Raw genomic sequence first — 26,297 nt, 5'->3', positions numbered from 1 at the left:
GGAACTGAACGAAAAAGGCGCATCGAATTCGACAATGCCCGACTTGAACCGGCGAAAACGAAGAAAGCGAAAAGTGAGGCCGGCATAAATACGCGAATGACAAGGCATTGTTTCTACGGATGGAAGACTTCGCACAATGTTGAATGTACGCCCACAATCAGCCTACAATCAGTGCTAGCGATACACTTGCAAAGTTTAGACGCGTTCGGATGTCTAGTTCAATGAATGCCAGCCAAAACTAGCACTTGTTGGCGTCTTTCAAGTTCTGGATCCAGGCCTCGCTGTCGAACTCGGAAAACGTATCACTAATGATCCATGGGTATTTGTTGGAACTCGGGGCCTAAGTAAAGATGGCTGTGAGCCTGCACGAACAGGCTTCAACAAAAGCAGTTGATGCAACATACCTCGATGGCTTCAATCACGACCACGGTAATGACGGGCCGAGTCCCAAGGTTGGTCATGTTGTAACGTAGAGTCACGGTCGTACAAGCCGGCCAGATGTTCAAGACTTGGGAGTCGATTGCAGGCTGGGAACCCTGGCCTTCTTCGAACTGCTGACGACTGGTGAAGACGGGGGCGGTAAGTGGTGGCGCAGCCCCCGAGACCTGGGGGCAGACTTGGTTGAGAGAGAGCGCCGATTCCGAGTAATCGGTATAGTTCTCAGCCAGAATTTCCTGGGCGAGCGTCTTGGTGTAGTTCCCAATCAGCGCGGGCCAGAAGTTGGCGACTTGTGTTGCTTGCGCCTCAGTCATGCATGCGGTCGGGCCTGGACCGTTCCAAGCCTGCACTGCTGTCGAGCACGTATAGAGGAGAGCAAGGTGTGTAAGCTGCTTTGAGAATGACATGTTTCACGAAGACTGTGAGTAGATAGGATGACAACTAGTGACAGACAGAGCTTCGACGGGCACACTTTTATAACGCGAGATCAGGTCATCGTTGAAAGGGCATCGTCGACCGCCATTGATTCGCAATCCGGCCGCGTCACACCGGTGCTCGCATCTCACTTGGATCGAGAAGACTGGGAGCTTCGATAAGGCTGCGAGTACCACGGTACATGAGCGCTGATGTCGTGCTGACCAATGGTTGTGTAGAGCTGGCGTGTAGTGGCATTCTGAAACGGTTTCAGCATGAAAGTCGGGGAAGCTTTGCTTCCAACTCCCGAAACTTGGCCAAGCTAGAGCCTTGCGAGATACCACTGATGAAGTCATCGAGCCTACCGAGATGGTAAGCTCTACCCTTGTCGAGCAAACGACTATCTCGAGTGTCCGTTTTCATGTTGCGCCGCGCGGGAGTTGAGGTGGAAATCCCGGGGCAGGAGCAAAAGTACATCCCACTCCCAACGTCAAGAAGTTCGAGCCTCGCGAGATGTTACAGAAGCTGGAGTTTAAACACACCCAGACGGCAATGTCTAGCCTTTGGAGATCGCCCAGCGCCGGATTCGTCCCTCCATCGATGTCAGGCCGGGGCTGTCGTGATATGACATGGTGTTTCCTGCGAATGCGTCGGCAGGTTCACGTGGGCAGTAACAAGCTAGTTCGAGCTACTGGTGCCGGGTTTTGCGGACTGAATCATAGCACAGCAGTGCGACACGTGGATCGCCTCGATGTCAAGCATTCACCACGCGAGACTGACACCAGCAAGTCATGAATCATGCTAGAGTGAAGTGAAGACGGACAGCCGCGCGTACGTAAGGGTGTTTTGCGGCAGGGAAGGAATCAGCGGAGGACCGCGAAGCTGTCAACGTGAAACATGTTGTTTCGGCATCTTCCGTCTCACCCTGCCTTATTGTGTTTTGCGTGATTGATGTGGTTCGTTGTCTACGGCTTTGGGAGGCATAAGGACACTACATTCGCTATATGGCGGCTGAAGACTCGAGTTGTAGTCGTACTAAGAAGCATGCGAAGAGCTGGGCCACGAGGAAGAAGCAAATTCACAGCCAGACCGGGGAAGGTTTGAGCGCAGCCTTGTAAGCAGCTTTGATTGCAACGGCCCGTCAAAGATCACGGCGTTTACATTCTGGCACCAGGCAAGACCAATCGTCGCTGTCTCAAGTATTCGTAATCGGACATGACCGCCCTCACGATTCCTCGTAGCATCTCTGCACCTTCGCTACCAAACTCCTCGCCCCATCTACTCTCCAATTCCTTGAGGTTCACATTCTTCGCTGCCCGCCGAGCTTCTGGGCCCCGTGAGGCTAGCAGCGTTTTCTGCACGCCAGCGCTCTCGTCAGCATGCACGTAGTATACTTTGTAAAGTTGGAGGACTGACCTGTACAGCACTGTACGTCCTCTCTAGCTCACGCCCTCTTTCCTCCTCATTCTCCCACCGTGTAAGTACCTCCTGTGGATCCAAACCCGTTATCTCACACAAATACCGAACAAATGCTTCGTTGGACATGTAATCGTCCGCATCAACCACGATAGGGCGTACGCCGTGGGCAAGGTACCAATCGTAGAAAAGGCGTGTCCAGCGGCCTGCTGTCCCGGCGAGACAATTTGCGTAAGTGGCTCCCCCAAAGACACTGAGGGCAATGCGATAAGCTGAAGAGACCTGTAAGATCGGGTTTCGAATGGTGAACACGGGAACTGTTCTAGGATGGAGAAGGAGGTGATCTGGAATCAGAGTCGGGTTGTTTCTTGATGTTGGCACGGTGGGGTCAGAGGCAGTAGTGACGTATCGAAAGACCTCGTCGGTTTGCATGGTAAAGAGCGGATGGAAATGCACGTAGAGGGCTTTTCCCTACCCGAGGGATTTCACATTTGCCGTCAGTCACATCGATGGAGTAAATTGGAGCGAACACACCTCTCTTTGCGCCGTCTCTAGCTTTGCTCCCCATTCTTTCGACCCTCTTTCCATCCGAAACTTGTGTTTGTCGTTAAGAGCTGCCGGTATCGGGCCAAGAGGCTCGATTAGTAGCCAGTTTCGCGGATACCGGGGTATCGATCCAAAGGGATGATGGAGGTAGGTGTTGATGCTGGACTGCCGGGAGAGCATGCGCTCTAGCCAGTGTTTAGAATCCATCCTTGCGCCATTTTCGACAGCTTTCTCACCTAGAAGATGGCATCCGGTTCGAGGCTGGGATAGAAGAAGGAATTGGGACGGCGGCTTGCTCGAAGACATGATTGCGGTAGATAGACACTAGACTAGAGGTACTAAGCCGCGTAGACAATTCATATATATGGATCATAGTAAAGTGTACGACGGTGCTGTGGCCCGGTTACAACATGAAGTCAGGCTACGTGCCAGAGTAAGCTGATGTCAGCAGAGCCTGCATCACTTCTTCTGGCACTGCCGCCTGGAAGGCAACCACGACTTGTGCCAAAGCTTACCTAGGTATGGTAGAGCCATCTAGCCTTCTGCCCTGGCGGAGACGCTGGACATCACGCCCTCGTACCTAGGCAAACACTATCTCAAAAAAAAAAACATGTATTCCCACACTCCCGGCTCCGGTCCTCGTGCTTGGAACAGCACGTCCACCAACCCCACGAGCACACCGGACTACACCGAAGTCTACTTCAGCTACAGTTCCAATTTGTCACCGCAAACCAGTAATCCCTCACTTAACTCCACTCCACTTCACTCACACAGGCAGTTCACATTCTAATCGTAATCCACCCCCAGTGAAAGGCCGCCACCCCCATTCCCTCTTCGCAGGCCTCGCCCTCCTCCCCAACTGGCGCTGGACAATCAACACCGAGCACTTCGCCAACATCGTCCCCTCGACCGCACCGCAAGACAAAGTCTACGGCGCCCTCTACTTCATCACCGCGCTGGATGAGAGCGGACTGGACGACATGGAAGGCGCGCCGACGCATTACCAGAAGCAGCACCTGGAAGTCACGAGGATCAACGCGGACGGCTCGGCTACGGATCAGAAGGTCACGGCGCTGGTGTATGTTGATACGATCCGGACGGAGGAGGCGGCTATTGCGCCTGAGTATCGCGTGTGGATCCGGAAGGCGGTGCGCGATGCGAAGCCCTTTGGACTGCCGGACGGGTACGTGGAGGAGGTTATTGCGCCGCATTTGGTGGGGGAGGATGGGGAGGAGGACATGGAGCCTGTGCGGGTGGTGTTTTCGCGTGACGCGTTTGATAGGTGATCAAGTCTCGCTTTTTATTTCTTCCCTCTTCCTCTCATGTTGAGCGATTTCAAGGGATCCATTCCTTTTCCTTTCCGCATCGCCGTTCTCCCCTTCCCCATACGGCCGCCTTTCTTCCCTTTGCCGTGCACTTCGTCCTTTCTTATCCCAACGAAGCCCACATCCTTTTTCATCGCCCGTTTACCTCCCTCCGGCAGCAGATAGTCGGGTACATGCCTCAAATGCGCCTGCTGTCGGACGGCGTGCGACTCGCGATCATGCCTCAGATGTCTCAAGTCCTCGGGGTTCTCCTCAAAATGCCGCTTCAACTTTTCCGAATTGATAAGTTCGTGCTTGAGTTCGCGCGTACGGGCTTCGCGCACAGCGATGCGGGTGACGGAGCGCAGGGCGTCAGTGAAGCGGTAGCGAAAAGCTTCAAGTTTGGCCATGTCGAACGTCCATTCTTCGATTTTGGCCCCCCGTTCTTCCTGTCGCGTTTTGATTTTGCTTAGCACCGCTTCGTCGTTGGCGCATTGCAGGATCGTGGTCGGCTTGTGCTTGCGGTAGAGTTCCTTTGGCACGTAGAAGGAGAGCGCCATACCCATTTGGCCGCCACGAGCGGTACGTCCCACGCGATGAGTGTATGATTTCGCAGTGGTTGGGAGGTCGAAGTTCAGCACGCAGGAAACACGACGGAAGTCGATTCCGCGTGAGACCCCGAATTCCTTGTTGTTTCCGCGAGCAGCACGGACCGGTGTTGATTCGGGCTGGTCTTCGTCCTTTTCTTCACCGCCTTCCACATGCCTGGCATCATTATCCTCTCCCGCTTCTTCCTCCTCCGGTATGGCCTTCCTCTTCTTCCGCCGCGGAGTATCCTCGCCGACAACCTCCGCCTCATCCGCAGCAATAATGAGATCGTACAAGCCCTTGTTGAACTGATCCACAGTGTGTAACCTGCTATTGACCGGCAATTCTGCATTCAACACACATGCTCTAATACCAAACTGTTCAAGGAACAATTTCACGCGGTAGCAGCGATCGACGTCCGCAACAAAGACGATGACCTTGCCCTTGATGAGCTGCAATTTGAAGATGGCGTAGATGAGGAGGAACTTGTCTTCCTCGGCGGTGCGAACGATGTATTGGGAAAGCGTGGGCTTCTCTGCGGCTTCTTCGGCGGAAAGGTCGAGAATGGTGGGCTCGCCGGATTTGCAGAAGAGAGAGGTGAGGGTGGAGGTCTCGGTGCGAAGTGTGGCGGACATCATGATCGTTTGGACACCAGAGGGGAGGATGGAGGCCAGGCTTTGCAGGTCTTCTTCGTAGCCATAGCTCAGGACTAGATCTGCCTCGTCGATGACCAGGTGTTTCAACTCTTGCAACTTCAGAATCTGATTGTTCACCCAGAGGTGTGCTCGGCTGGGCGTCGCCACAACCACGTCAGGCACCTCTGCCAATCGAGACTTCGTCACGGCATCGTCTTCGGCGCGCGTGATGTTCTCGCTGCGAATGGCTTGCGAGCAGAACGATGTGAAGGCCTGTAGAGTCGCGGTGACTTGTGTGGCAAGCTCTTTCGTCGGCACAAGGATCAGGGCCGATGTATGTTTTGCGCTTTTCTTCGACTCTTTCCTCAGCAGAATGGAGTGTAGCACTGGAAGGAGGTAGGCAAGAGTCTTGCCCGACCCAGTTTTCGCACGCGCTGGTCGGAATTAGAATCGAGATGCAAGTGACAAGAGGACTAGTCGAAACTCACCCAGAACGTCCTGTCCATTCAATGCCAGCGGGATAGTCTTCGACTGCACCGGCGTAGGCGCAGAGAACTTCTCGCGCGTCACAGCTTGCAAAAGTCGAGCATCGAGGCCGAAACTTCCAAACGACGGTTTGGAGGGAGTCTGCGTGGTCACAACTTCGTCGCCGGCGACGGGCTCGGGGATGTCGTCTTCGTTCAGCTTGCGCTTCATTTTGTTTGGTTTATGCGAAGCGGTCGGTGGAAATGGCCGACTTTGAAAGCGGTCTCTGCGAAGTCCAGGAAAAAATGATTCTGCCGCCCCGGGGACAGCGGGCGGTGAGCGGGCCGACCACTCGGACTTAGGTAAGCCGGATTGTTTGCACGTGCGTGTGCCTATCAGGTCGGCTATGAACAGGATATCACTCCATTGCGACAGCACTTGCAGTAAAGATCTCACGGAGAAAGTTGCAGGATAGCCTTCATGTACATAAATTCCATCAGGTTGATTGAGAGTCTCGTCGTCAGGTATATCGCAAGCATCTCATTCCAGCGATCCGCAGACATCTACAGAACGCTATGTATTCATTAGATTAAATCAAAATCGCTAATCGCATCATTGAGAATCCAAAGAACGCCTTTCATCCCATGACCACATCGACGCCGCAGATGCCGACAGCGGTAGTGACGCGTTCGAGTGGCGCGAGTGCCGCGGGTCTCCTGGCAGCTCGTGCCGCTCCGTTATGGGCATCTCCACCGGGTCTCTCGTGCCAGACACTTCGTGCACGGAAGTTGGTGGTGACTGCGCCGCAGCCGCTGGCCAGGGCCGCGCTGGATCGTCTGTGTACCCATTGGGATGTTGATATGATGCCATGGGAGTACCTGGCGGCACCGCTTGCTTCCTCTTCTTCTTTTGCCGACTCCGTCGCCACAGGAAGAAGGCGCCGAGCAGGATCAGGGCGGTTCCCGCCACTCCAACGCCGACCCCGATGCCCACTTCGGCACCTGTCGAAAGGCCGGATGTATTTTGGCTTGTATTCAATGCCGTTGCGGCGTGGGTATATCTCTTGCCTGTTGTTTTGGAAGAGGGAGCGACGGCGTTCGCGATGGTGGTGGTATGGAGGACGGATGTCGACGAGGTCTGAGTACCGGTGGTGCCAGGCGCGGGTGTGATCCAGAAGGGTTCGCTCTCAAATCCGCCGACCTGCTTGTCTTCCGTGGTGCCTGCGGCATTGACGATGCGGAAGCTAAATGGCTTGCTCAGGTCGCCGGCGCCGTTGATTTGCCAATAATACCACGGCTTGTAGTAATTCACTGGTCATCGGTCAGCTGGGTCATGCTCTAGCGACGCGCACTCGCTGCTGCTGCTGCTGCTGCTACCCACATTCAAGATCGATGGGCTCGTTGTACGCCTTGCCGCGGATCAGGTAGAGGTTGTAGGAATCGAACTTGGTGGCATTCCACGTGATGTTGAGGTACGCGCCCTCTTGGAAGACGTCGGTGGTGCCTAGCGGGGAGAGGAAAGCGCCGGAGGAGAAGGCGGGTGCGGAGGGAGCGAGGGCGGAGTATGTTGCGGTATTCTGCCCGAGGCCGCAGGTGATCCAGGACAGCAGGCAGAGCGCGGTCCAGACTCGCGCTCTCCAATGTGCGCCGCGAGTGCTGGCGGCCATCTTGCGAGGTTGTTCGGGTGGATGTGAAGGACTCCACGCCCTGCGCGCGCTGTGCGAAAGAGAAGGGTGGGCGGGAGAAGGAAGGGAACTGAGGTTGGCGCTAGTGGAATCGCAATAGGCGTTGATCGACCAGCTCTAGCCCCGAGGCAAACCTTCGGAGGTAAGCCAGTCACATAGCCACACAAGGCGGGTTGGGCCAATTCTCGCCGGCCATGTTAGGGCTGAGTGTGATATGCAGAGGATTGGAGTGGAGCACCGTCCTGTCCTTGGATGATGGGTGTGGGGAGACACGCATTCCCTGCCAGACGTTCCGGCAGACGGAGAGAGCCGCGACAGACTAACGATACATGGGAGATGACCGCGAAGACTCGTCGGCCGAGTTCTCTATCCTTAGTCAGAGGGCCAATCGTGGGGAAGGATTCTGGAGGAGGGCAGGGTCCTTTGATCTCAACCCGAAGACCGAGCTGCGCGCCGCATTCATGCCCAGTTCGGCATACAGTACACGCCATGAACCTCTCCCGTACTTCTTAAAGTGGAGAGATAAGAAGTAGTAGATCGAATAACCCGGCCCGCGAATCACAGAGATGATGCCAAATGGCGGAACAGGCTGTTCACGAACAGCGCCGATTGCGCAAGACGATGTGCTTCATACGGCATGAGTAATAATACATGGTTGGTGCGGATGTTTTAAAGCTTGTGCTAGTAGTGAACCATGTCCCTATTCTCCATCGCTTTCTACTATAACGTCCGTCTCCCCGACTTCACGTTGCTACGGTATGCGAACGCGAGACTCTGCTTCTGCCCACCCCGCGGCACGTGGGCTTCGGGTACAACGGCGCGGTAGGCTCTTGGGTGGCGCGCCCGATTTGATTGCCGACCTATTGGATCCCCTATTCAGCTGCCAGCTTAACGCCATTCGGCTAACCGCAGCGCTTCGGCCGTTGCCTCTATACTACAGTAGTAATCTAAGAACCTCCTCTCCAACACCACATGGCAAGCTGGTAATTTCGAGGCAAGAGCGACCTCATCCCACCCTACTCCACTCCATTACTCGCCACGTGCCTTGGCGCGCACCTCCCTATTCACTATCTCTCCATTCTATCCCCCCTTCGCCCCCCAGTACGACCCAGCATCGCTCCATTCAGCAGCTCCACCTGCGGAGCGAAAGCCACCCGCACCTGTCTTTCTCTACTCTTTCGCTCGACGTCTGCTCTTCCACCTCACCCCATCCCAGCGCGCTGCCTCTTGGATATACCCAGAACCATCCTTTGCTTTGGTTGCATGGTCTACTTATCCACGGTCTCTTCCGCGGCCTCTACATTCTCCTTTTTGGCGGAATATAATGCCATTGCGAGCCGACCGATTATCAGCATTGTAACCCCGCTGGCCTTCTGAGGCGGAGGCGTCGTCTCCTTGGACGGGCCGAACGGCCGACCGCAACATGGCAACCTATCGGCGTTTGCGAAGAGCATCGCTACTCACATCTATCCTGGCGCTTGGCCTGTTCTTATTAACCTTACGTCTTCTATACGGAAAGACTCCTACTCCATCTACCTCTACGTCCCGGTCTGCAGCTCCGGCAACTCACAAGCTCGGCCAAGTCACCTCGACTTCTCCTCCTTGCGCCCGATTACCCGGCGCCAAGGACGCTCTGGTAATCCTCAAGACCGGAGCGACGGAATTGCAGGACAAGCTGCCCGTCCATTTCCACACGACATTCTCCTGCTATCCAAATTACATCATCTTTTCCGATGTCGAGGAGGAATACGAAGGCCACCACATCATCGACGCCTTGGAGTTCGTCAACCAGGACTATCGCGGCGCAAACAAGGATTTCGAATTATGGCGCAGACTACAGACGGGCGGCCGGGCGGCCCTGAAACCCGACGAGCTGAGTGGGCCGGACAGCAAGGTCTCCCCCATGACGGGCAAGGGCTCGAATCCGGGATGGAAGCTCGACAAGTGGAAGTTCCTGCCCATGGTGAACAGGACCCTAAACATGTACCCGGACATGAAGTGGTACATATTCGTGGAGACCGACACATACATGTTCTGGAGTACCACCCTTGCCTATTTGAATTCGTTGGATCACAAGGAGCCGTGGTACATGGGCTCGCAGATGCAGATTGGAAGCGTGGTCTTCGCCCACGGCGGCTCGGGCATCTTCGCTTCGCAAGCAGCCTTACGGATGGTGGTGGATCTGTTCGTCGCCAACCAAGACGAATGGGAGAAATTCACCGCCATGCATTGGGCCGGCGACTGCGTTCTCGGCAAAGCTTTTACAGACGCCGAGGTGGACCTCACCTGGGCTTGGCCAACCATCCAGGGCGTCAAGCCGGGTTCAATCGAGTACGATCGCTTTGAATACCGGAAGCGCTTATGGTGCTATCCCACCATCTCCTACCATCATCTCTCGCCGAGCGAGGTGGAGGATATCTGGAATTTTGAACAAGACTGGCTGGAAAAAGTACGTTGAGTCTGCAGCATCCCCTGCACCCCTCTTCCCACCTGATTGACATCCACCCAGGGCAAAGGCGAAATTGTCCGCCATTCCGACGTCTTCATCTCCTACATCATGCCCCGCATCATGGCCACCAAAGGCGCCAAAATGGGCTGGGACAACATGAGCGGCAACTTTGAAAACGCCCTCGACTGCGACTCCTACAGCGCATGCCGCACATTGTGCGACGACGACGACTACTGCGCCCAGTTCGCCTACAAGGACGGGCAGTGCAAGAAGAGCGGCTCGCCGCAGTGGGGCGAGGCGAACCCCGCGGTGCAGTCGGGTTGGTTCCTCGATCGCGTGGAGCAGTTTGTGAAGAATCAGGAGCCGTGCTCCGGCGAGCTGTGGGTGGAGAGGGGGAGGAATGCCTGACTGATACAGATGATTGGGCACATGCTTGAGGAGTCGGCGAATGCGAGCGCGTTGAATATGCAACAGCGGCCGTGAGCCGGTTTTGGATTCGAGGCTGGCGTGCGCTCCGGTCATCTTTACAGCACGGCTGGGCTGTTCGGCGGCCGCCACGAGCACGCTGCGATATACCAGGATCGTGATTTCGACACTTCCGGTAATGCCAACGGCGCAGGACATGGCCATCGATAGCCAGGAACGGCGCCGTTCAACAAGACGGCGGCAGGTCAAACCAGTGAGCCACCATGATGGGCGGCGACAGAAATGCCGGCATGCAGAAATGCTTAACAGATTTGTGAACAACGCAGTGGAGTGGCAATGCCACGGTTCGCATTGGCCGCAGCCGGTCCGCACGAGGCTGACGGTTCGCACCACGGAAGCAGCGGGGCTTTTGGCAACGAGACTTTCGCGATTTCGTGCGCCTCTACCCTTGCCTGTCAAAGATATTGAGGAAGTTGATATATGATGTATAGATGAATCAAAAGCATCGCAAGAAATGACAATTGCTCTACGATTAGATCCGATCCAGCACAGCATGAAGCCATGTAATGAAAATAGCACTGCAAAACCCGCCCAATCAGCCTCGGAGTATCATGTACAGGATACATGCACGAGGATGAGGGGGACAGCTCAGTTCCGGCGGAATTGGACGCCTCACCATTCATGCATGCACCTTCATTCCGCGAAATGCCTTGGTGGAAATGCCCTCGCCTTTCCCAACCCCGTCCTTTTAATCATCACGCCATGGATCACAAGTGAATGTGCGCTTAGTCTATCCAGCGGCTCCTCGGCAGCACAATGATGAACTTTACCTGGCCGCAGTGGCTGCCGCCCAGAGACAACTGGATCTGGGATGCGGTTGCGCGGCGATGGTACTTTTTGGAGCCGGCGACGAACCGGGTGCGCTACGAGGATGGATCATATAGTCAATCTTCTCATCCTCCGTTCGCAAGAGCTTCAGGTCACGAGGCTGAGGCGGTCGGGACTTCGTCAACCCCTTCGACGTACCGAAACGATCGATACCATCAGCATAGTCCGGAGGCGACGAATACATTCGCCGGATCGGCTGGTCAGGACAGCAACTATCTCCACGATAGCCACACAAGGGCATCGTTGAATGCTTCGACGCCGAGATTTCCTCCCGGCGAGGCTGTTCTCGACACGCACCGACGTCAAGCGCTCGCTGCTTCGCCTCAGCACGATCATCCACCTTCGTCGTATTCACTGACCCTCCGAAACGGTGCATTCGTTCAGTACAGCCCAGGTCAAATGTCTCCGCCAGCGTTTTCCGCTGTTCAGACAAGCAGTTACGCTCACCGCGATCCCCAGGCAGCTGTTGTACAAACGACCGTGGACAATGCGACTCCGAGACATTTCGAGCAGCGTCCTCGCGGCCTCGCCATGCCGCCTCTGCCGGAATATCGTACTGCTGGTCCGATGGAGTACGATGTCGACCAAAGGCCCGCACCCGATTCGTCTCCCACTGACTCGATGGACATCGAACTTGATCAGGCGTCTCAGTCAGAGAGTCCACCTCGATCATTGAAAGAGGAGAAGTCGGCTGCGAGTGGCGACAGAATCTCAAACAGTCCAGCCGCGGCGGACGTCAGCTTGTCCGCGGCCCCGACAGTGAAAGGCAAGCGTCGGGACTCTCATCACGCGGTATCGGAGCCTCACAAAGACGGTAAGATGCTCCTCACTCCGTGCCAGACCTCCGATTCCAACTAAATATTGAGACAGAACTCAAAAAGGCGAAAGAACCCAAGAACTTTTTCAAAGTTGGCAAGGTGGGTGACGCTCTTTCCCACTGCCCTGCAGCCCAGAGCTAACATGCGTTTCGAAGGTCTTTTATGCCCGACTCCCGGACTTATTCGACCACAAGGGCAAGCCACTCGACCCGAAATACGACGACAGCAGGAGCACTTCCACCCGCTCCGGGTCCCTGACGCAGATCTCGCCCGGCGAGTGGGTGTTTGCAAAAACCCGCCCATGGGTGGTGGTGCGGGAGGGCCCTCTATCTTGCCAGGCGGTCCCCGTGAATTCCTACGGCCACAGAGCGACGGGCAAGTGGGGAATCAAGGCTAGCGACCACGCCATAATCTACTCGGGCAGGGTAGCAGCAGAGCCGCTACCCGAAGAGGGATTGATGCAGCCGTTTGCTATCCGCGTTGATGCTGATAGGAACGAGGAGAAACTCGATCCGCTGTCACGAGTGGACTTCGGCCGACCACAAACCATCCAGCATTACGCCAAGGTCAAGAGCTTCGGGATGGTGAACAGTGACTCGGTGGCGAACCTCGTGAGCCAGTGGAGGAATGTGAATTTGGAGGACACGCGACACGCGTCGCCGGTGAAAGTGGCGGAGCGTCGTCCGGGTGGAACGACGTCTTCGAGTTCATCCTCGCAGTACCACCGGGCGTACAACGATTTGGTGAAGATGGGATGGATCCACGACGACGTTATCAAGTTCCTCGAGCCGACCCGAAACGCTGCCATTAGCAAGACGAGAGGGCGTCGACATCGTGCCTCCACTGCAAGTGGAAATGCCGACGTCGCTGCCAGGGGGGATGGTCCGGCCACCGAAGAAGGTCATGCGATGGCAAATGGAGACGAGCACCACAGCGCTGGAAGTTGAGCTCGACAAATGATGCAAGAGTTGTGACGTCTTCCGGTGCAGAATGGTGAAGGCGTTTGGAACTGTTATGAGGGAGTAGCTTCACAGTTGTAGATTTGTCAACATTCGTGCTCCGCCGGAGAGGCAACGCAAGTTGCACTGCATTTGTTTCACAGCAAGCGTTCACTGCCAGACTCAGTGCTGCCTTGATGCTATGAACAGGGCTTAGATGAGCGAGTCATCAATCGTAGGCGGCAAGGTGTAGGTGATGATCACCAAAATTATTCGAGCCCAGGGCGTGTACCGGAGTGTGTCTCATTGACGTTAGAAGCTGAATGTCTAGAGGTAGCGCCGGGTCCACCGCCTATTTTGCGAGAAAGAAATGGAAGGGTGAAGTGGAGTGATTCTGGCTGGACTTTGCATGCTGAGTCATAAACTGGGAGAGCTCACCGGACTGGCGCGGCTTAACCGCTTGAACCCTTCTTGTTGAACGCCCCCTGCTGGTGGCCTCCATGCAGGTGTCTTCCACATGATCATTTGCGGGGAAGGTACAGTGAGATGTAGAGCTCCCGTCGGAGATGCAGCTCAGCCCTCCCATCTCTCGCCCTCGTCGCAAATTTGCCTAATTCTTTTTAATCGCTCGCCTCAACTCCCGGCCACACCAGCGGCAATCGAAGGTGGCTTGACATGCGCCACATGTGACGAGAGACGTGCCTCGACACGACAGTGACACGTCAACGCGTCGCCCTGGGTATCAGGCTGCACGCGACCGCCCGTACATCACCTTTGGCCAACGTTCACACACGACACCCCGTACATCTCGTGTCTCATACAGCCTCATCCTCACTGAATGTGCTCAAGCTTCATCGCTGAGCCTGAGTACCTGATCATATACCGATGTGGGCGCATGAACGACTGAAGGACATCGGTGCTGCTACCAACAAGCACATGATATGACTGCAGAGCGCGAGCAAGCCGTTTCCCTGCGCGCAACCTCCATTCCTCGAAGATCAAGGACCGGAATTGGGCCCCATGACGCCCGAAGCGATGAATTGCACAATCGCCAGAAGCCTCCTCTGCCACGCTCACCCTCGGGAGAGCGGTCGATCGAAGCGATCGACCGTGACGACCGTCTCGCGCACCGGGGTCGACCTTTCGTGATGCCTGCGGCTGACGACGATCCCTTCGCAATTGAGGTAGCTATCGAATCGACCGCGATGCAAGAAGATGATGTCTACGCAGAGGAGAGTCATGACAATGTCTATGCAAAGACGAGCGACGACGACGTCTACGCAGAGAGCGGGAAAGATGAGGTCTACGTAGATATGGGCAAATATTGGGCGGAGGAGAGAGAAACATTCGCGCTTCACCTACGCCGCCTTCGAAAAGACCTCGAGACCGTGCTGGACGTGCGTGTCCAGTGGAGACAGGAATGCCAGAAGTTAGAGGGTTATAGAAAGTACCAACACAGCGCCACGGACGCTTTGATGTCTGCGGTGCTGGGCAAAGGCATCACTACGGACTCTCTGGAAAGTCCAAAGTCAAGGAAGAAAAAGAAGAAAAGGAGGACTACGAAGAGCTCGGTCGATCAGACCTCCGTCAGTCACACCGACCCAACCTCGGCACCAAACACCGGCTCGTCACTCTCCTCCACATTTGGCGTTGGCGACAGCAATATCCCACGAATGGACGTCAGCACCCTCAGAGATGGCGGCCTTGGCCCCTCTACCAACCCTGACAGCGGATTGGGCTCCTCTGACCAGGTCTCTGCCAACAAAGATAGCGCTCTCGGGACTTCTGAGGCGCCTGCCGCCAACATTCCCGACTTGTACGAGCAGTACACCGTAAGCTATCGAGCTCTTCAGCAGCAGGAGCTCGTCGTCCATGAACACACCAGCAAATTGAACTCGTTGGAGTTCCGCGTCAAAGAAATGCAAACCCAGCTGCTCGCCACCATGCGCATGCCCGGCTTCGCCGAGCACCTCCAGGGAGACTTGCTGGACATGGAACTCAGCATTTCGGACCCCAGCTCCGTCGCTTCCTCCGAGAGCGACACGCCTGCCCTCGTGCTCGACTTCTTCGACAAAAGCGGTGACGTCGGCATCTTCAAGGGACGCATTCGCGAGCTCGACATCGCGCACTTGGAAGGGCTGGAAGTGCGAGACTTCCTCCGCGACCAAGACAACGAAATCGAACTCGAAGTCTCCGACGAGCAGTTTGAAGAGAACTACCGCCTGCTGCGCCGTGATATCGAACTCGAACTCGAGCGGGCGGAGCGCGAAGTCGAGATCTTGGCAGCTTTGTGTAAACAGGCGGGATTGGATCCTAATGCTCATCGCCGCCAGCAGGTCGATGTGTTCGTCAGCACGCGCCCGTCACGTGCTGATGAGTCGGAAGAGTCGGAGCCCATTGCGCAGGCGCGACCGGTCGGAGTGCAGATGACGCAGCAGGGTTCCGGAGGGCTCACCGCTGCCGCACGTATCACAGGCTGGATGAGTCAAGTCGATCAGGCTGGCCCGGAGGATGTACCTGAAGCTGCGCCGTTAGATTCTGCACTGGACGACCTTTCCAAAGCTGCACCGGACGCTGCACCGGACGCTGCACCAGAAGCCGCGGCGGAGCCTGGACCGAAAGGCGTGCCCGATGCGACATGGGGCCAGCTGTTCCAGAAGCTGACAGAGAACGGCTATGCATACATATTCAAGGAGAAGACGAAGCAGGACCCTGACTGACGCCCTCACCCCCCACCGATATGGCCTGCAAGGAGGCAAATTCCGGCCAGCGCTATATCTATCGGCCTTTTTGACGAGATATTCATTATTTCCACTCTACTAACGACGATAACGACCGCCTGAACGATGAACATTATTATTGGATAATATACTTAATATGAGAAAGTTTGCCTCTCCATATCTGACATCTAGGATGAATGGAAGGCTCCAGCTCGGTCGGCACGTGATGTAAAAGGAAAGAAGACAATTGGGCATTTGTTGATCGTAAGTGTCATAATACGGCCGTCAAACCATTACCTAAAGTATGCAACTCCAGCCGTCGCTTCGACACATGCTCTCTGCCAATCTGCAAACAAAACCGTCCATATGAAGTGTTTGTACAATCTGAAGGGAGGAGGAGGAAAACAAAAATCCCCTCGGAGCATGCCCAACCCGGTACAATGCCCGAGTGCCCCAATGCATCCGGTCCTGTCTTGAGCACCACAAGCGGCAGGTGCTCGACGCGAAACGTCTGGCGTTCGACTCGGTCGTCAACCTACATGAAGGAGGAGGGCGGAGAGGTAATTGTCAAGCCGAGCAGGAGCACTTGTGCTCCCTTTATCGACCGGACTGTTGCGTATTTTGGTTGGAAGGTCGAAAAATGTGGAGGAGTCTCCACGCCAGACTGGTATACCTAGTCGAGGGTGTGAAGAGCATAATCAATCTCACTTCTTCGAAGGGCGATCGTGGTAGTACTCTTCGTCCTCATCATCGGTGTACTCGCTCGACTCTGAACTGCTGATCCCACGGCCTTGGCGAGCAGGCAGCGGCTGCGGTCTTATTTGTCGCTGTACTGCTTCTGTATTCAGTGCGGGCTGTTGCCTTGCTTGCCGTTGTACCGCTTCTTGATGCCACCAGTCCATGACCTGCGTAAGGAAGTTCGCGCGGGCTCGCGAATCGCTCGCGAGTTGCTGAATGGTCGCACTGGCTGCGGAAGGCGGCGTAAAACCCACCATCACCGCATGGTCTCTATATTGCTGCAGGAGAGCGGTGCACTGCTTTTCCGTGATTGGTCCTGAGTTTGGTCGCGCGTGGATCGGGACTTGGAAGGCTGGAGTACCGCTGACTGCAGCAGCTGGAGTGCGAGGAGCTGAAGTGCGAGGGTCCCTCGAGGGCGCAGCGACTGCATTGCTTCGTGCAGACTTTCCTGTGCCTGGTCCTCGTTGATCGTGTATTCCAGCGCCTCCGCCAGGATACTGCCTCAGCGGAAGTGTTATGCTCCCTGGAAGTGGAGGCATAGGCCCTGTCGCCGAGCGGTAGATTGCGGCCCAGACGCCCTCATACTGCAGGCGAAACTCGGCGCGAGAATCCCTGTGCACTTGTCCCCATACTCTGATGTGGGAAACACCGTAGTCGAATTCCCATCGATCGGTGTAATCAACGCGAGACATTGGGTCGAGTTTTTTGGTGAGATCCACTTGTTTCACCCGAATGGGCGGGTTTTGCATGCCGCTCTCAAGATGGCCTCCAGGCAATTGCCTAGGCATCTCTGCGGGGGTCGGTTCTGGAGGGCCACCGGGGTGGGGACCTCTTTGCTTGTGTTTGCCGCTCTGCGTGTAGATGATCGCGTGATGAGCTTTGGTGACGCCTTCGGCGGCTACCCCTTGGAAGCTGTATGTTTTTATGGCGACGGCTAGGAAACTGTCTCGGCGTTGCTCGACGATGACAAAGTATCGCGACCGCAAAAGGCTCTGACTCGGGTTGGGAATAGGGGTGAAGCGCGTTACAGTGGACAAAGCGGGATGGGGCGGCGTGACTACCTTGGCCTCGACGACCGTGCCAGGAGCAAAATTGGCCTCGAGTGTTCGAGCATCCCGTTGGCCTCTAGTTCTGTTTGGCGGAGTATTGCCATTGGATGCGCGAATACGTTTGAAAGAGCGTTGAGAGCCGGTTGTGTTGTCGGAGAGTTGATAGGCGGTCACTTCCCAGTAAGTGATCGCACCAGTCACCGGATCCGTTGCCGTGAACACTCTCGGCCTACTGTCACCGGACAGGATGCTTGAGAGAGGGGTGCGAGTAGAGTCGGCGGCGGTGTTTGGAGATTGAAATCGAACCACTGGTTGCTGTGGATTATTCGATGCAACTGTGTTGCTGGAAACGACGTTGCCTATCCTGGAGTCTTGATCCGACCGCTGCTGACCGGTCGACTGAGCTGCCTGCCGGGCGACTCTGTCATCAGAAGGACGTCGATTTGCTTGTTCAGGACCACTGCGTTCACGGCCTGACGACTCTTTCTCATTCCTCCCGGCGCTTTTGCTCTTTACAACATTCTGAGAGGACTGGTTAGTATTTCTCTCCCGCCGCGATTCACTGTTTGCAGGCGGCTGGCGTGGATCGCTGTGTCGTTCATCCTGTCGCGCAGGCTGTTTTCCCTTGTCATTCGAGGTGCCTTGGCGTGGTTGATCGTCTCCAGCGCGGCGCGGAGCGGATCGCGAAGCTTCGTCGCGACCGCCGACATTCTGGGTGGTTTGTGGCGCGACTTCGCGGACCCGCCCCGACGGTACTACCTGCCCCCGGTCGTCCACATATACTCGGTTCCTTTCAGACCAAGTCACGTATCGCCCAGTGTCGCTATCGTAGAACCGGCGCACAGACGCGGCGGGAGTGGCGAAGGGGCGAGAGGCCATGATCGGAGCATGTATCCGCCGCCGTGCCACATGACTTGCTCATGTGGCGAAGGCAGGGAGGGAAAGGCCGCAAAGCGGTGCGCAACGACTATCGCATCGGAAGCCGTGAGACAAAACGGCAGCTTGCAAGCTGCCGTTGGGATATGCTCTCGGTTTAATACGAAGCGCCAGTCAAAAAGCAAGAAGGTAAACGGCGCTCCGAGGTTTCACATGCAAGCGTGCATCCTTGTTTCCGACGATCGTAGCACAACCCCAGTTTTAACAACGCATGCCGCTGCTTGTACTAGACCGGCACGCGGGGCGGGGTATGTAGCCTGTGTGGAATATGCAGGGTATACACCTTTGCGTCGTACGACCTATAACCCCAGCCATCTGTCATCAGTCGATGGAAAGATGGCGGAGATGTGACAGGTGGCCAAAAGTGGCGGGTGCGCACGGCATCGAACGTTGTCGATTTAATTTGAGCACAGGTGGCCCACGGGACTGATTGCATTCCTTCAAGGCCGCCCGGATCCGGCATAAATCTGACGGTTTGCGCTGCACTTTCCTCTCGTTTGTTCTGCTTTACTGTTTGGATTTTCGTTCTTTTGCGGCGTATCGAGTCCGGAGTTCTATCATGTCGGTTACCAAGAGCAAGGAAGTCGGCGCCGTAACAGACGAATCAGGTCTCGTTGAGACCTCGGAAGATGACGGGTGGATCAAGGTTCCGCAGGCCGATCAGTACACCGGTCAGCGCGAGAGTCCAATGGAGGAGGAGATGGTATTTGGGGCTAAGTCGTCCAATGGAGGGGCTGGCCTGGAACTACAGCAAGCGCGAGCGACTCTGTCTGAATCTCTCCAGGCGCTAGAGGGAGCTTTCCAAGCTGTCGCAGCGGCACAGCGAGCTCTCGACGCGTTGGAGATACGCGACCCGAAGCACGAGAAGTTAGGCCGTGAATGCCCGACGTGCGGAGACGCCACCGCTTCCGAAGCGCACGAAGACGACGACGACGACGACGCGAGCTCAATCGTCACGGAATCCTCGTCGGGCTTGCCAGAGGTTGTGCAAAGCTACTACAGCAAAGAGCGCAAAGTCTACATTGCGCGACAGCGACTCCAAGAACTGGACGCCGATCATCTGCAAGACATACTTGAGCGCGAAGACACTGCGACCGCTCTGCACGAAACCCTATCTGCAGGGCATGAAGCGGGAGATACGTACTCGCTAAGACGGCAAGAGCTCTGCAGAACACTTCAAATGGCCGAGAAAAAGGCCGAGGCGTGGCGGCAAGCTTGCCTCGCTCAGGAGATCGATCCGGCGCCGTTTCGATTCCGCAGTCTGTCGGATCATCGGTGCTGTTCTCCACTGCCGTTCCTGGGTGACGATGTGGCGTCAGCTGCAGCCATTGAAGGAGGTCAAGAGCTGCCGAAGGAACGATGCAGCTACGAAAATGTTGTCTTGTGGACGGCTGAGAACAATCCTGAGGACTTGGTGCAGTGGGACGAGTGAAGTTCGACGGGTGTGTTGGACGCGACCAGTCCAAGCGGCATTCGATTGCTGAGCGGAACGATCGATCAGAGTGAGACGAACGGTCGGTGTTCAGACAGCTGTTGTGGTTGGAGATGGTCAAGGGTCGGTGTGGTGAAAAGGCTTCGTTTCTAGCGTCTGAATACCCTCTTAGAGTAGCAGCGCTCCACAGCGCAATTAAATTGAGTCATTTTGCCTGAAGGTGTTGCAGGAACTGGATGCCTTTACAGAACGGGTGAAAGATGGTGAGAGAAAGGTGAAGTCGCAATACGATTGATGGGTCGGACGGAAGACCCACACCGTGTGGCCTAAGTCGAAGCTTAAAGATGCCTATTCTCCGTCACCGCCCGTAGCATCACCTTTATCTAGCCGTGCGGCGTGGAGAATCTATTTAGTTACTGTCCGGCTATAATACGTTGCATTCATTCCGACGTGACATCGTCATTCGTGATAGGCCCGTACTCCAGTGCCAAACGCTGCGTGATTCGTTCAAGAGACTTCGTTTCTCAATAAGCCCTTGATCTTGACCGTCGCCCGTCATCATATCGTGCATCGTATCCTGAGCTCCTCCCTCTTCTCTCCCCTCTCCCTGACGCTGGTTCAGCTCGTCGCCGTGATCCGGACGAGCTAGAGTTCGAGTTCGACTGTGTGCGATCGACAGCGCGGTATTCAATCCTCCGTACAGCAGCAGGCGCCGACGTGCCGCCCGCCAACTCCTCCTCTTCCCTCTCCCGCCTCTCCTCCTCCGTCCTCCTCGCCCGTTTCGCCTTCTCAAACTCTCTTCCTCTCTGATGCCGATATTCTCGCTCCCGCCGCTCTTCCCGATCCTTCTGCCATTTGTGCAGCAGAACTCCGACGATCCCGGCCACGAGGACCACCCCGCCTATCTTGACGTACTTTGCCGTGTGCTCATCGAAACCGGGGGAGAAGTAGCTGGGATGTGCGCGGTTTGCGTCGGGTTGGGCGGAGTCGTTGCGGGTGGGAGAGCGCGAGCGGGTTTCGGGCCGGTGGCGTGGTCTGTGAGTGTGCTGTCCGCCCACGAGCGTTGAGGCGTCGCTGTCGTACGCAGGCATAGCTGGCGGGGGGTCGGGGGTGATGTTGTTGGTGTGGAAGAAGAAGAAGAAGACATGAGAGGATGCGGGTCAGGTGGCGGGTGTAGGTGACTCTTTCGCCCCGCAAGGCTGAGCAGCTGAGCAGGCACAAGGTTCGCAAGAGAACGAGTGGATGACATCGGCCCAAGGCCCCCCAGCCCCATCGGCCCCTCCTGCCAAGACTCGCCGGCTCGGAATACCAAGGCATCTACGGCAGCCAAGTGTGATTGATAGACGGCACCAAGACGGTGTTAAGACTACACTGTTGAGTCTCGCGGTCTTTGTGCGTTTTCCAAGAAGGCGGCTATGCCATCGCTCATGTGCTTCGCCATCGTGTGGTCTCTGCCAAGCCTCAGTGAGAGTGCGGGCGCGGGTAGAACATGCATGGCTGATGCGTACTGCAGAATCTACCCATTTGTGTACTTATGTCGTACTGCAATCTTGGCGGGTATGATGTCTTAGAGGAAATGGGATAGGTAAGGCAGTGGTTGTGCAATAATGAGCGAAGTATGCGCATGCTGATTGGAGGCGGAAGTGGTTCCGCTGTACTCGACTTCACCTCTCCGCATGGCAACATTGATTTTCAATCAACCATGTGCAGCTAATCAATACTTCATCATTTACTGTCCATCTGCATATCTCTGTACAAGTCGAAAAAGCGACGGCTCTCTTGCTTCTATATGCTACAACGTCTACAGCAACTCACAAGCGTCATCGGCTCATCTCCCAACCTAGCCCGCACCATGGCATCATCAAATGGCCTGCCATCCTCCTGGCATTCCGGTCCAGACGATGCTTTCCACGGCAAAATCACTGCAGATGGCCCCTTCAAGGCCGAGAGAGGCCGCTATCATCTCTACATCGGCCTCTTTTGCCCCTTCGCCCATCGCCCAAATGTCATGATGCACCTCAAACAGCTCGACAAGTACGCCGGCATCGATACGAGCATTGTCCGCGCTTATCCCAAGGGCACGGATGGCTGGCCGGGCTGGCGATTCAATCATCCCGATGACCGGGAGAATGAGTACGAAGGGTCTACGGATGATAAGCTGTTCGGGTTCAAGTTTATGCATGAGGTTTACTTCAAAGCCGATCCGGATTACAAGGGCAAGTACTCTGTTCCTGCGCTGTGGGACAAGAAGCTCAATACTATTGTCAACAACGAGTCTTTGGAGTTGTTGCGGGATATGCAGACGGCTTTTAATACTTTACTACCCTCCAAGCTTGCAGAGATCAACTTGTATCCCGAGGAGTTGAGAGAAGACATCGACCGCATCGGCGCATGGATGCAGCGCGATCTCAACACCGGTGTATATAAAGGTGAGATCACGGCGAGCGAGTGAACGATCATTCCCTAACATGCAATAGCCGGCTTCGCCCCCGACGAAGAAACGTACATCAAAAACCTGCCCCCCGTCTTCGCAGCCCTCAACAAACTCGAGAAAATCCTCCATTCCAACCCCGGCCCCTACATCCTCGGCACGCACCTCACCGAACTCGACGTCCGCGCCTACGCAACGCTCATCCGCTTCGACGTCGTCTACGTCCAGCACTTCAAATGCAATCTCGGCACCATCCGCTACTCCTACCCGCATCTGGAAAACTGGCTGCGCACCATGCACTGGGAGTGTCCCGCTTTTCGGGAGACTACCGATTTCAAGCATATCAAGGAGAACTACACCAAGAGTCACTTTGATATTAACCCCAAGGCTATCACGCCGGTTGGCCCTTGGCCGCATATTGAAAAGGGGATTGAGAAGGATCGGAGCAAGTTGAGGGTGGGGGAGATTGATATGCCGGAGGTGTTGGAGTGGGAGAAGCGGTTGGAGTAGGGGGTGTTGATGATCAGTCGTTTGCTATGGTACGGCGACGGATTATGGAGGAACGCCAGTTACGAGCGTCAGCCTCTTCTACGAACGCTATGAGCATTTATTCGCGACTCCAATTCACCTTTCGAGCTTCACGCTGGTGTCAGCATGAGGTCAGTAAGCTAGACTACACATGTCTCGGAGGGTCTGAGGAGGACTCGCATCAACAAAGAAAGTCTGTCCCGGGACGAGACAGACACATGCACTGGAAACATCATACGGACGTCACTGGTTGTGAGATAGTATTCACCTTGCTGACCATCTCAGACTTCTCAACCCGTGTGAAGACCTTCGACTACGAACAAAGGATTCCAGCACGATCCGCATTCAACATCGTAACTGAGCCAGCAGTTCATTCACAACCTTGGAATCCAGAGACATTCACGGCAGACAAGTCACAAACCAGGCCGACCGTCTATATAATCCGATGCTGTTTCCCAAAGATCATCATGTCCCCATTCCATCCCAACCGCACACGCAAACGCAATGGCCACCATCGCAGGAACCGGGCGATGGAAGAGGTGTGAGGCGAACAAAGTCCATCGATCAGAAGCCGAAGCAGCCTCCTGTCCTGCATGCCATAACGCCCTACCAACAGTCACAAGACAACGAAAGCCTGCTGCCATCCGTCACATGTCGGCGACAAATTCCACCACGAATATCGACGACCAAGCCCCCATCATCCCTGACTCCTGGCCCTCTCCTTCACCCTCTGGGGCCACGACCTCAGACTCTACCTTCAGTGCATTGCTTGATTCACCTCCACTGTCACCACGCACTCCGCTCCCAACATCGAGTGCTACGGCCAACGCATACCCAACCCCCCAGCCGTCACACACGAAGTCACTCTTCGGCGCCTTCCAACCCGCCGTGAGCCCCACGCCATCCTTCACCGTTCGGGACGATTCACCTTCACCCGGCCCTTCACTTTCACACACCGGCAACTTCTTCGCCAACCTCTTCCGCCAGACTTCTCAATCTCCAAACCACGAAGCATACTTTCCAACATCTGAGCGCCGCAACGCCATCGCGCCCGAAATTGACGGGTTTCAAAACTTCGAGCACGACATCATCCAACAAGGGCAGGAGGAGAGTACAACGCAGCCCGACATCCTTCCAGAGATGGCAACGATGCATCCACAAGTAAACACACCAGCACTAGCACCAACAGCACCACCTCCCATCTCCGCAACCACAGACCTCGCAACCCTCCACGCAACCCGCAAAACCCTAACAACCAACCTCCAAGCCGCAACAGCGCTGATCAACCGCCTCCGCACGCGCGAAACCTTCGCCCTGCAAGAGCGCGACCGGGCGCGCGAAAATGCAGCAGCGACGCGCGAGGAGTTGCAAGCGCTGCGAGCGGAGCGGCGCAGGGAGTATTTTGCCTCGATCAAGGTGCGGTGTGTCCTGGCTTTGATTGTGGTGGGGTGTGTGTTGGGGCTGCTGAATGCGGCGAATCGGTGGTTGTATTGGGAGGAGTTTGAGTGGGTGCGGCGCAGGACGGGGGAGGTGCTTGGGATTTGAAGGGGAAGATGGGGAGGAGTGGGAAGTTGAGGGGATCGGAGGGTTGAGAGTGGAAGGGCTGTGTTCCTGTGTGTCAATGCTTGTCTTTCTGCTGCGTTTTGTACGAAAGGAAGAAGGGAGAAGAGAGATAGCGATCAATCATGCGATTCCATACCATCTACTTCCCTTTCCATCAAGTACTCAGAACATAATGCTACATTGTCCCCCATCACCTCTTGCCCGCCACCTTCTTCTCCTCCACAGGCTTACACCACAACCACAAGGCCACAAAAGCCACCCACCCCGCAATCGTGACCCAAATCCCGCCAATCCACGGCCACGCACCGCTAATCGCAAAACTCCTCGGCCACTCGTCGTGCGCAAAGTGGCGCACAGTCACCGTCACCTTCTCCTCCACATTCGTCAGGAACGGCCGGCGGTACTCGACGTAGAAGTTGAAGATGCCATGCTGGTCGGGCAGCTTGAAGTCGGAGGTGTAGAGGGTGGCGTTGGCGGTGTGCTGCTTGGGGACGAGGTTGAGGCGGTGGAAGGGGGAGAGCATGGAGACTTCGAGTTGCACGTTGTCCGCTGCGGGTGGGGTGAAGGGGGCCCAGTGATCAGCTTGCCATTCGGAGAGCTCGACGCTGTAGTGCACGTCGTTTTTGATGCGGTAGATGCTTGGGTTGACATCCAGGACGGTCAAATCTGTGGTGCTCTTTTGCGCGCCTTCGTCCAGCCAGTGTCGGATCGCGCCTGCTTTCAAAACACCCTGCTCTTTGAATGTCCATCCCGTAACCTTCTTGGCGAACTCTTGGTTGCTCGTCTTCTCGCTCTTACCATTCGGGAGTTGCACAGACGCTGTGAACCAGGTGTCTTGCAGTGCTTCTGCGCTGCCGAAGACCGTGAAGCGAGCGCTGTTGCGTGCTTGGAAGGCCGAGACGAGGTTGATCTGCGTGCCAGTCGCAAAGGGATCTTCAAGCGCATCTCCGCTGTCATCTTTGGGGTTGTAAATGTATGATGTGGCCGGTGCTTTCAAGACGGAGGCAAGGAAGGGGGAGGCATTGCCGAGAACTTGTCCCACGCTGTGTGGGAAGGCGATCAAGCCCTGAACTCCAAAGTAGCTCTTCACATCTTGTCTGCTGGAATCGGGAGAGGGTAGGAGGAGGACCTCGTGTTTATCACTCGCACTCTTGGTATCGTAGTTGAAGTGATCCACCACGAGGCTGCCCCTGTCTGGCGAAAGAGAAATGTCTAGTTCGAGGAGGAGACTGCTGACGGCGCTCGGGATGGACTTGTCGGAGGAAAGAGCGAGGAGGACATTGGAGCCTTGGTTGATGAAATCGACGAGGACGTTGGCCGTAAGTTCTGGTCCTAGGCCTTTGGATTTCGGGGGGAAGAGGAGGAGGTGGGAGTATGCTGGTACGCCGTGGAGGAAGAGGGAGAGGGAAGAGTCTTTGGGTGTTCGGTGGCTGATTTGGAAGCCTCGTGCTGTATTCCATATTAGCTGAGTCTCTCGACGACGATTGACGCTTCCAATGCTCACCCTCCAAATCCTTAAAGAATTGCGAGTAATTGTCCTTCTCGCTTTCATCCTCTTGAATCACCAACAACTTGTTCCCCACAGCCGACAAAGCCGAGACGAGGCTGCAGAGGCCTAATAACAGGCCTAAGAGTAGTGATCGCATGGTTTGGGTGTGTGAGAAGCCAGCAATGGCGTGGACTGCTGTGCTGAGGGAAAGCTGTATTTGGGCCAACTGGAAACGTTTCGTCTCACAGCCCTGCCAAGCAATGCCGTCCGCGCTCCCCCCAAACTCTAAATTTGCGGAGCTTCGGAGGTGCTGAGCACGGGCCGGCTCTGCCATTGCACCTCATCCTCTCCTCCTCCCTCTTCCCACTACATCACCGCGGACATCGCACAAGCGCGCAGCAA

The 26,297-nt window shown here is 55.7% G+C and overlaps 14 protein-coding genes across 14 annotated transcripts; 7 read left to right on the top strand and 7 right to left on the bottom strand.

The window, feature by feature from the left end:
* Window positions 1-238: 238 nt before the first annotated feature.
* BDY17DRAFT_321933 (uncharacterized protein) lies at window positions 239-752 on the bottom strand (the record flags this gene model as incomplete). The annotated part of the gene is made up of 2 exons (XM_033736724.1): window positions 239-340; window positions 405-752. 2 exons carry the CDS (start codon window positions 750-752, stop codon window positions 239-241), a joined length of 450 nt encoding a protein of 149 aa, XP_033591625.1.
* Window positions 753-1,764: 1,012 nt separating this feature from the next.
* Window positions 1,765-3,230, bottom strand: BDY17DRAFT_292841 (uncharacterized protein). Its single transcript, XM_033732895.1, has 4 exons — window positions 3,051-3,230; window positions 2,803-2,999; window positions 2,269-2,739; window positions 1,765-2,207 (listed from the first exon to the last, which is right to left on the bottom strand). The coding sequence occupies exons 1-4, from the start codon at window positions 3,118-3,120 to the stop codon at window positions 2,010-2,012; spliced, it is 936 nt and encodes a 311-aa protein (XP_033591624.1). The 5' UTR covers window positions 3,121-3,230; the 3' UTR covers window positions 1,765-2,009.
* A 194-nt stretch (window positions 3,231-3,424) lies between these two features.
* On the top strand, window positions 3,425-4,100 carry BDY17DRAFT_321932 (uncharacterized protein; the record flags this gene model as incomplete). Its single annotated transcript, XM_033736723.1, has 2 exons — window positions 3,425-3,548; window positions 3,622-4,100. 2 exons carry the CDS (start codon window positions 3,425-3,427, stop codon window positions 4,098-4,100), a joined length of 603 nt encoding a protein of 200 aa, XP_033591623.1.
* A 14-nt stretch (window positions 4,101-4,114) lies between these two features.
* On the bottom strand, window positions 4,115-6,037 carry BDY17DRAFT_315617 (P-loop containing nucleoside triphosphate hydrolase protein; the record flags this gene model as incomplete). Its single annotated transcript, XM_033735922.1, has 2 exons — window positions 4,115-5,775; window positions 5,830-6,037. The coding sequence occupies 2 exons, from the start codon at window positions 6,035-6,037 to the stop codon at window positions 4,115-4,117; spliced, it is 1,869 nt and encodes a 622-aa protein (XP_033591622.1).
* A 381-nt stretch (window positions 6,038-6,418) lies between these two features.
* Window positions 6,419-7,472, bottom strand: BDY17DRAFT_308509 (uncharacterized protein; the record flags this gene model as incomplete). The annotated part of the gene is made up of 2 exons (XM_033735219.1): window positions 6,419-7,116; window positions 7,187-7,472. 2 exons carry the CDS (start codon window positions 7,470-7,472, stop codon window positions 6,419-6,421), a joined length of 984 nt encoding a protein of 327 aa, XP_033591621.1.
* Window positions 7,473-8,913: 1,441 nt separating this feature from the next.
* BDY17DRAFT_308508 (uncharacterized protein) lies at window positions 8,914-10,347 on the top strand (the record flags this gene model as incomplete). The annotated part of the gene is made up of 2 exons (XM_033735218.1): window positions 8,914-9,939; window positions 10,000-10,347. The coding sequence occupies 2 exons, from the start codon at window positions 8,914-8,916 to the stop codon at window positions 10,345-10,347; spliced, it is 1,374 nt and encodes a 457-aa protein (XP_033591620.1).
* A 1,437-nt stretch (window positions 10,348-11,784) lies between these two features.
* On the top strand, window positions 11,785-13,364 carry BDY17DRAFT_343965 (uncharacterized protein; the record flags this gene model as incomplete). The annotated part of the gene is made up of 3 exons (XM_033738049.1): window positions 11,785-12,067; window positions 12,124-12,170; window positions 12,227-13,364. The coding sequence occupies 3 exons, from the start codon at window positions 11,785-11,787 to the stop codon at window positions 13,016-13,018; spliced, it is 1,122 nt and encodes a 373-aa protein (XP_033591619.1). The 3' UTR covers window positions 13,019-13,364.
* A 475-nt stretch (window positions 13,365-13,839) lies between these two features.
* Window positions 13,840-15,923, top strand: BDY17DRAFT_95781 (uncharacterized protein). The gene has a single exon (XM_033738875.1). It carries the CDS (start codon window positions 13,951-13,953, stop codon window positions 15,727-15,729), a length of 1,779 nt encoding a protein of 592 aa, XP_033591618.1. The 5' UTR covers window positions 13,840-13,950; the 3' UTR covers window positions 15,730-15,923.
* A 389-nt stretch (window positions 15,924-16,312) lies between these two features.
* On the bottom strand, window positions 16,313-18,703 carry BDY17DRAFT_95787 (uncharacterized protein). The gene has a single exon (XM_033738877.1). It carries the CDS (start codon window positions 18,393-18,395, stop codon window positions 16,434-16,436), a length of 1,962 nt encoding a protein of 653 aa, XP_033591617.1. The 5' UTR covers window positions 18,396-18,703; the 3' UTR covers window positions 16,313-16,433.
* Window positions 18,704-20,130, top strand: BDY17DRAFT_95784 (uncharacterized protein). The gene has a single exon (XM_033738876.1). It carries the CDS (start codon window positions 19,012-19,014, stop codon window positions 19,882-19,884), a length of 873 nt encoding a protein of 290 aa, XP_033591616.1. The 5' UTR covers window positions 18,704-19,011; the 3' UTR covers window positions 19,885-20,130.
* An 8-nt stretch (window positions 20,131-20,138) lies between these two features.
* On the bottom strand, window positions 20,139-21,223 carry BDY17DRAFT_292831 (uncharacterized protein). Its single transcript, XM_033732894.1, has one exon. The coding sequence runs from the start codon at window positions 20,973-20,975 to the stop codon at window positions 20,409-20,411; it is 567 nt and encodes a 188-aa protein (XP_033591615.1). The 5' UTR covers window positions 20,976-21,223; the 3' UTR covers window positions 20,139-20,408.
* Window positions 21,224-21,736: 513 nt separating this feature from the next.
* BDY17DRAFT_247843 (glutathione S-transferase) lies at window positions 21,737-22,825 on the top strand (the record flags this gene model as incomplete). The annotated part of the gene is made up of 2 exons (XM_033730857.1): window positions 21,737-22,313; window positions 22,362-22,825. The coding sequence occupies 2 exons, from the start codon at window positions 21,737-21,739 to the stop codon at window positions 22,823-22,825; spliced, it is 1,041 nt and encodes a 346-aa protein (XP_033591614.1).
* A 261-nt stretch (window positions 22,826-23,086) lies between these two features.
* On the top strand, window positions 23,087-24,686 carry BDY17DRAFT_95745 (uncharacterized protein). The gene has a single exon (XM_033738874.1). It carries the CDS (start codon window positions 23,348-23,350, stop codon window positions 24,386-24,388), a length of 1,041 nt encoding a protein of 346 aa, XP_033591613.1. The 5' UTR covers window positions 23,087-23,347; the 3' UTR covers window positions 24,389-24,686.
* Window positions 24,597-26,052, bottom strand: BDY17DRAFT_247012 (Dolichyl-diphosphooligosaccharide--protein glycosyltransferase subunit WBP1; the record flags this gene model as incomplete). The annotated part of the gene is made up of 2 exons (XM_033730778.1): window positions 24,597-25,855; window positions 25,911-26,052. The coding sequence occupies 2 exons, from the start codon at window positions 26,050-26,052 to the stop codon at window positions 24,597-24,599; spliced, it is 1,401 nt and encodes a 466-aa protein (XP_033591612.1).
* Window positions 26,053-26,297: the final 245 nt, after the last annotated feature.

This window comes from Neohortaea acidophila, assembly GCF_010093505.1.
Source record: "Neohortaea acidophila strain CBS 113389 unplaced genomic scaffold BDY17scaffold_3, whole genome shotgun sequence".
NCBI classification, from domain to species: Eukaryota; Fungi; Ascomycota; class Dothideomycetes; order Mycosphaerellales; family Teratosphaeriaceae; genus Neohortaea; species Neohortaea acidophila.
Note: the sequence above shows the minus strand (reverse complement) of the source record. Positions and strands in the feature narration are given on the sequence as shown.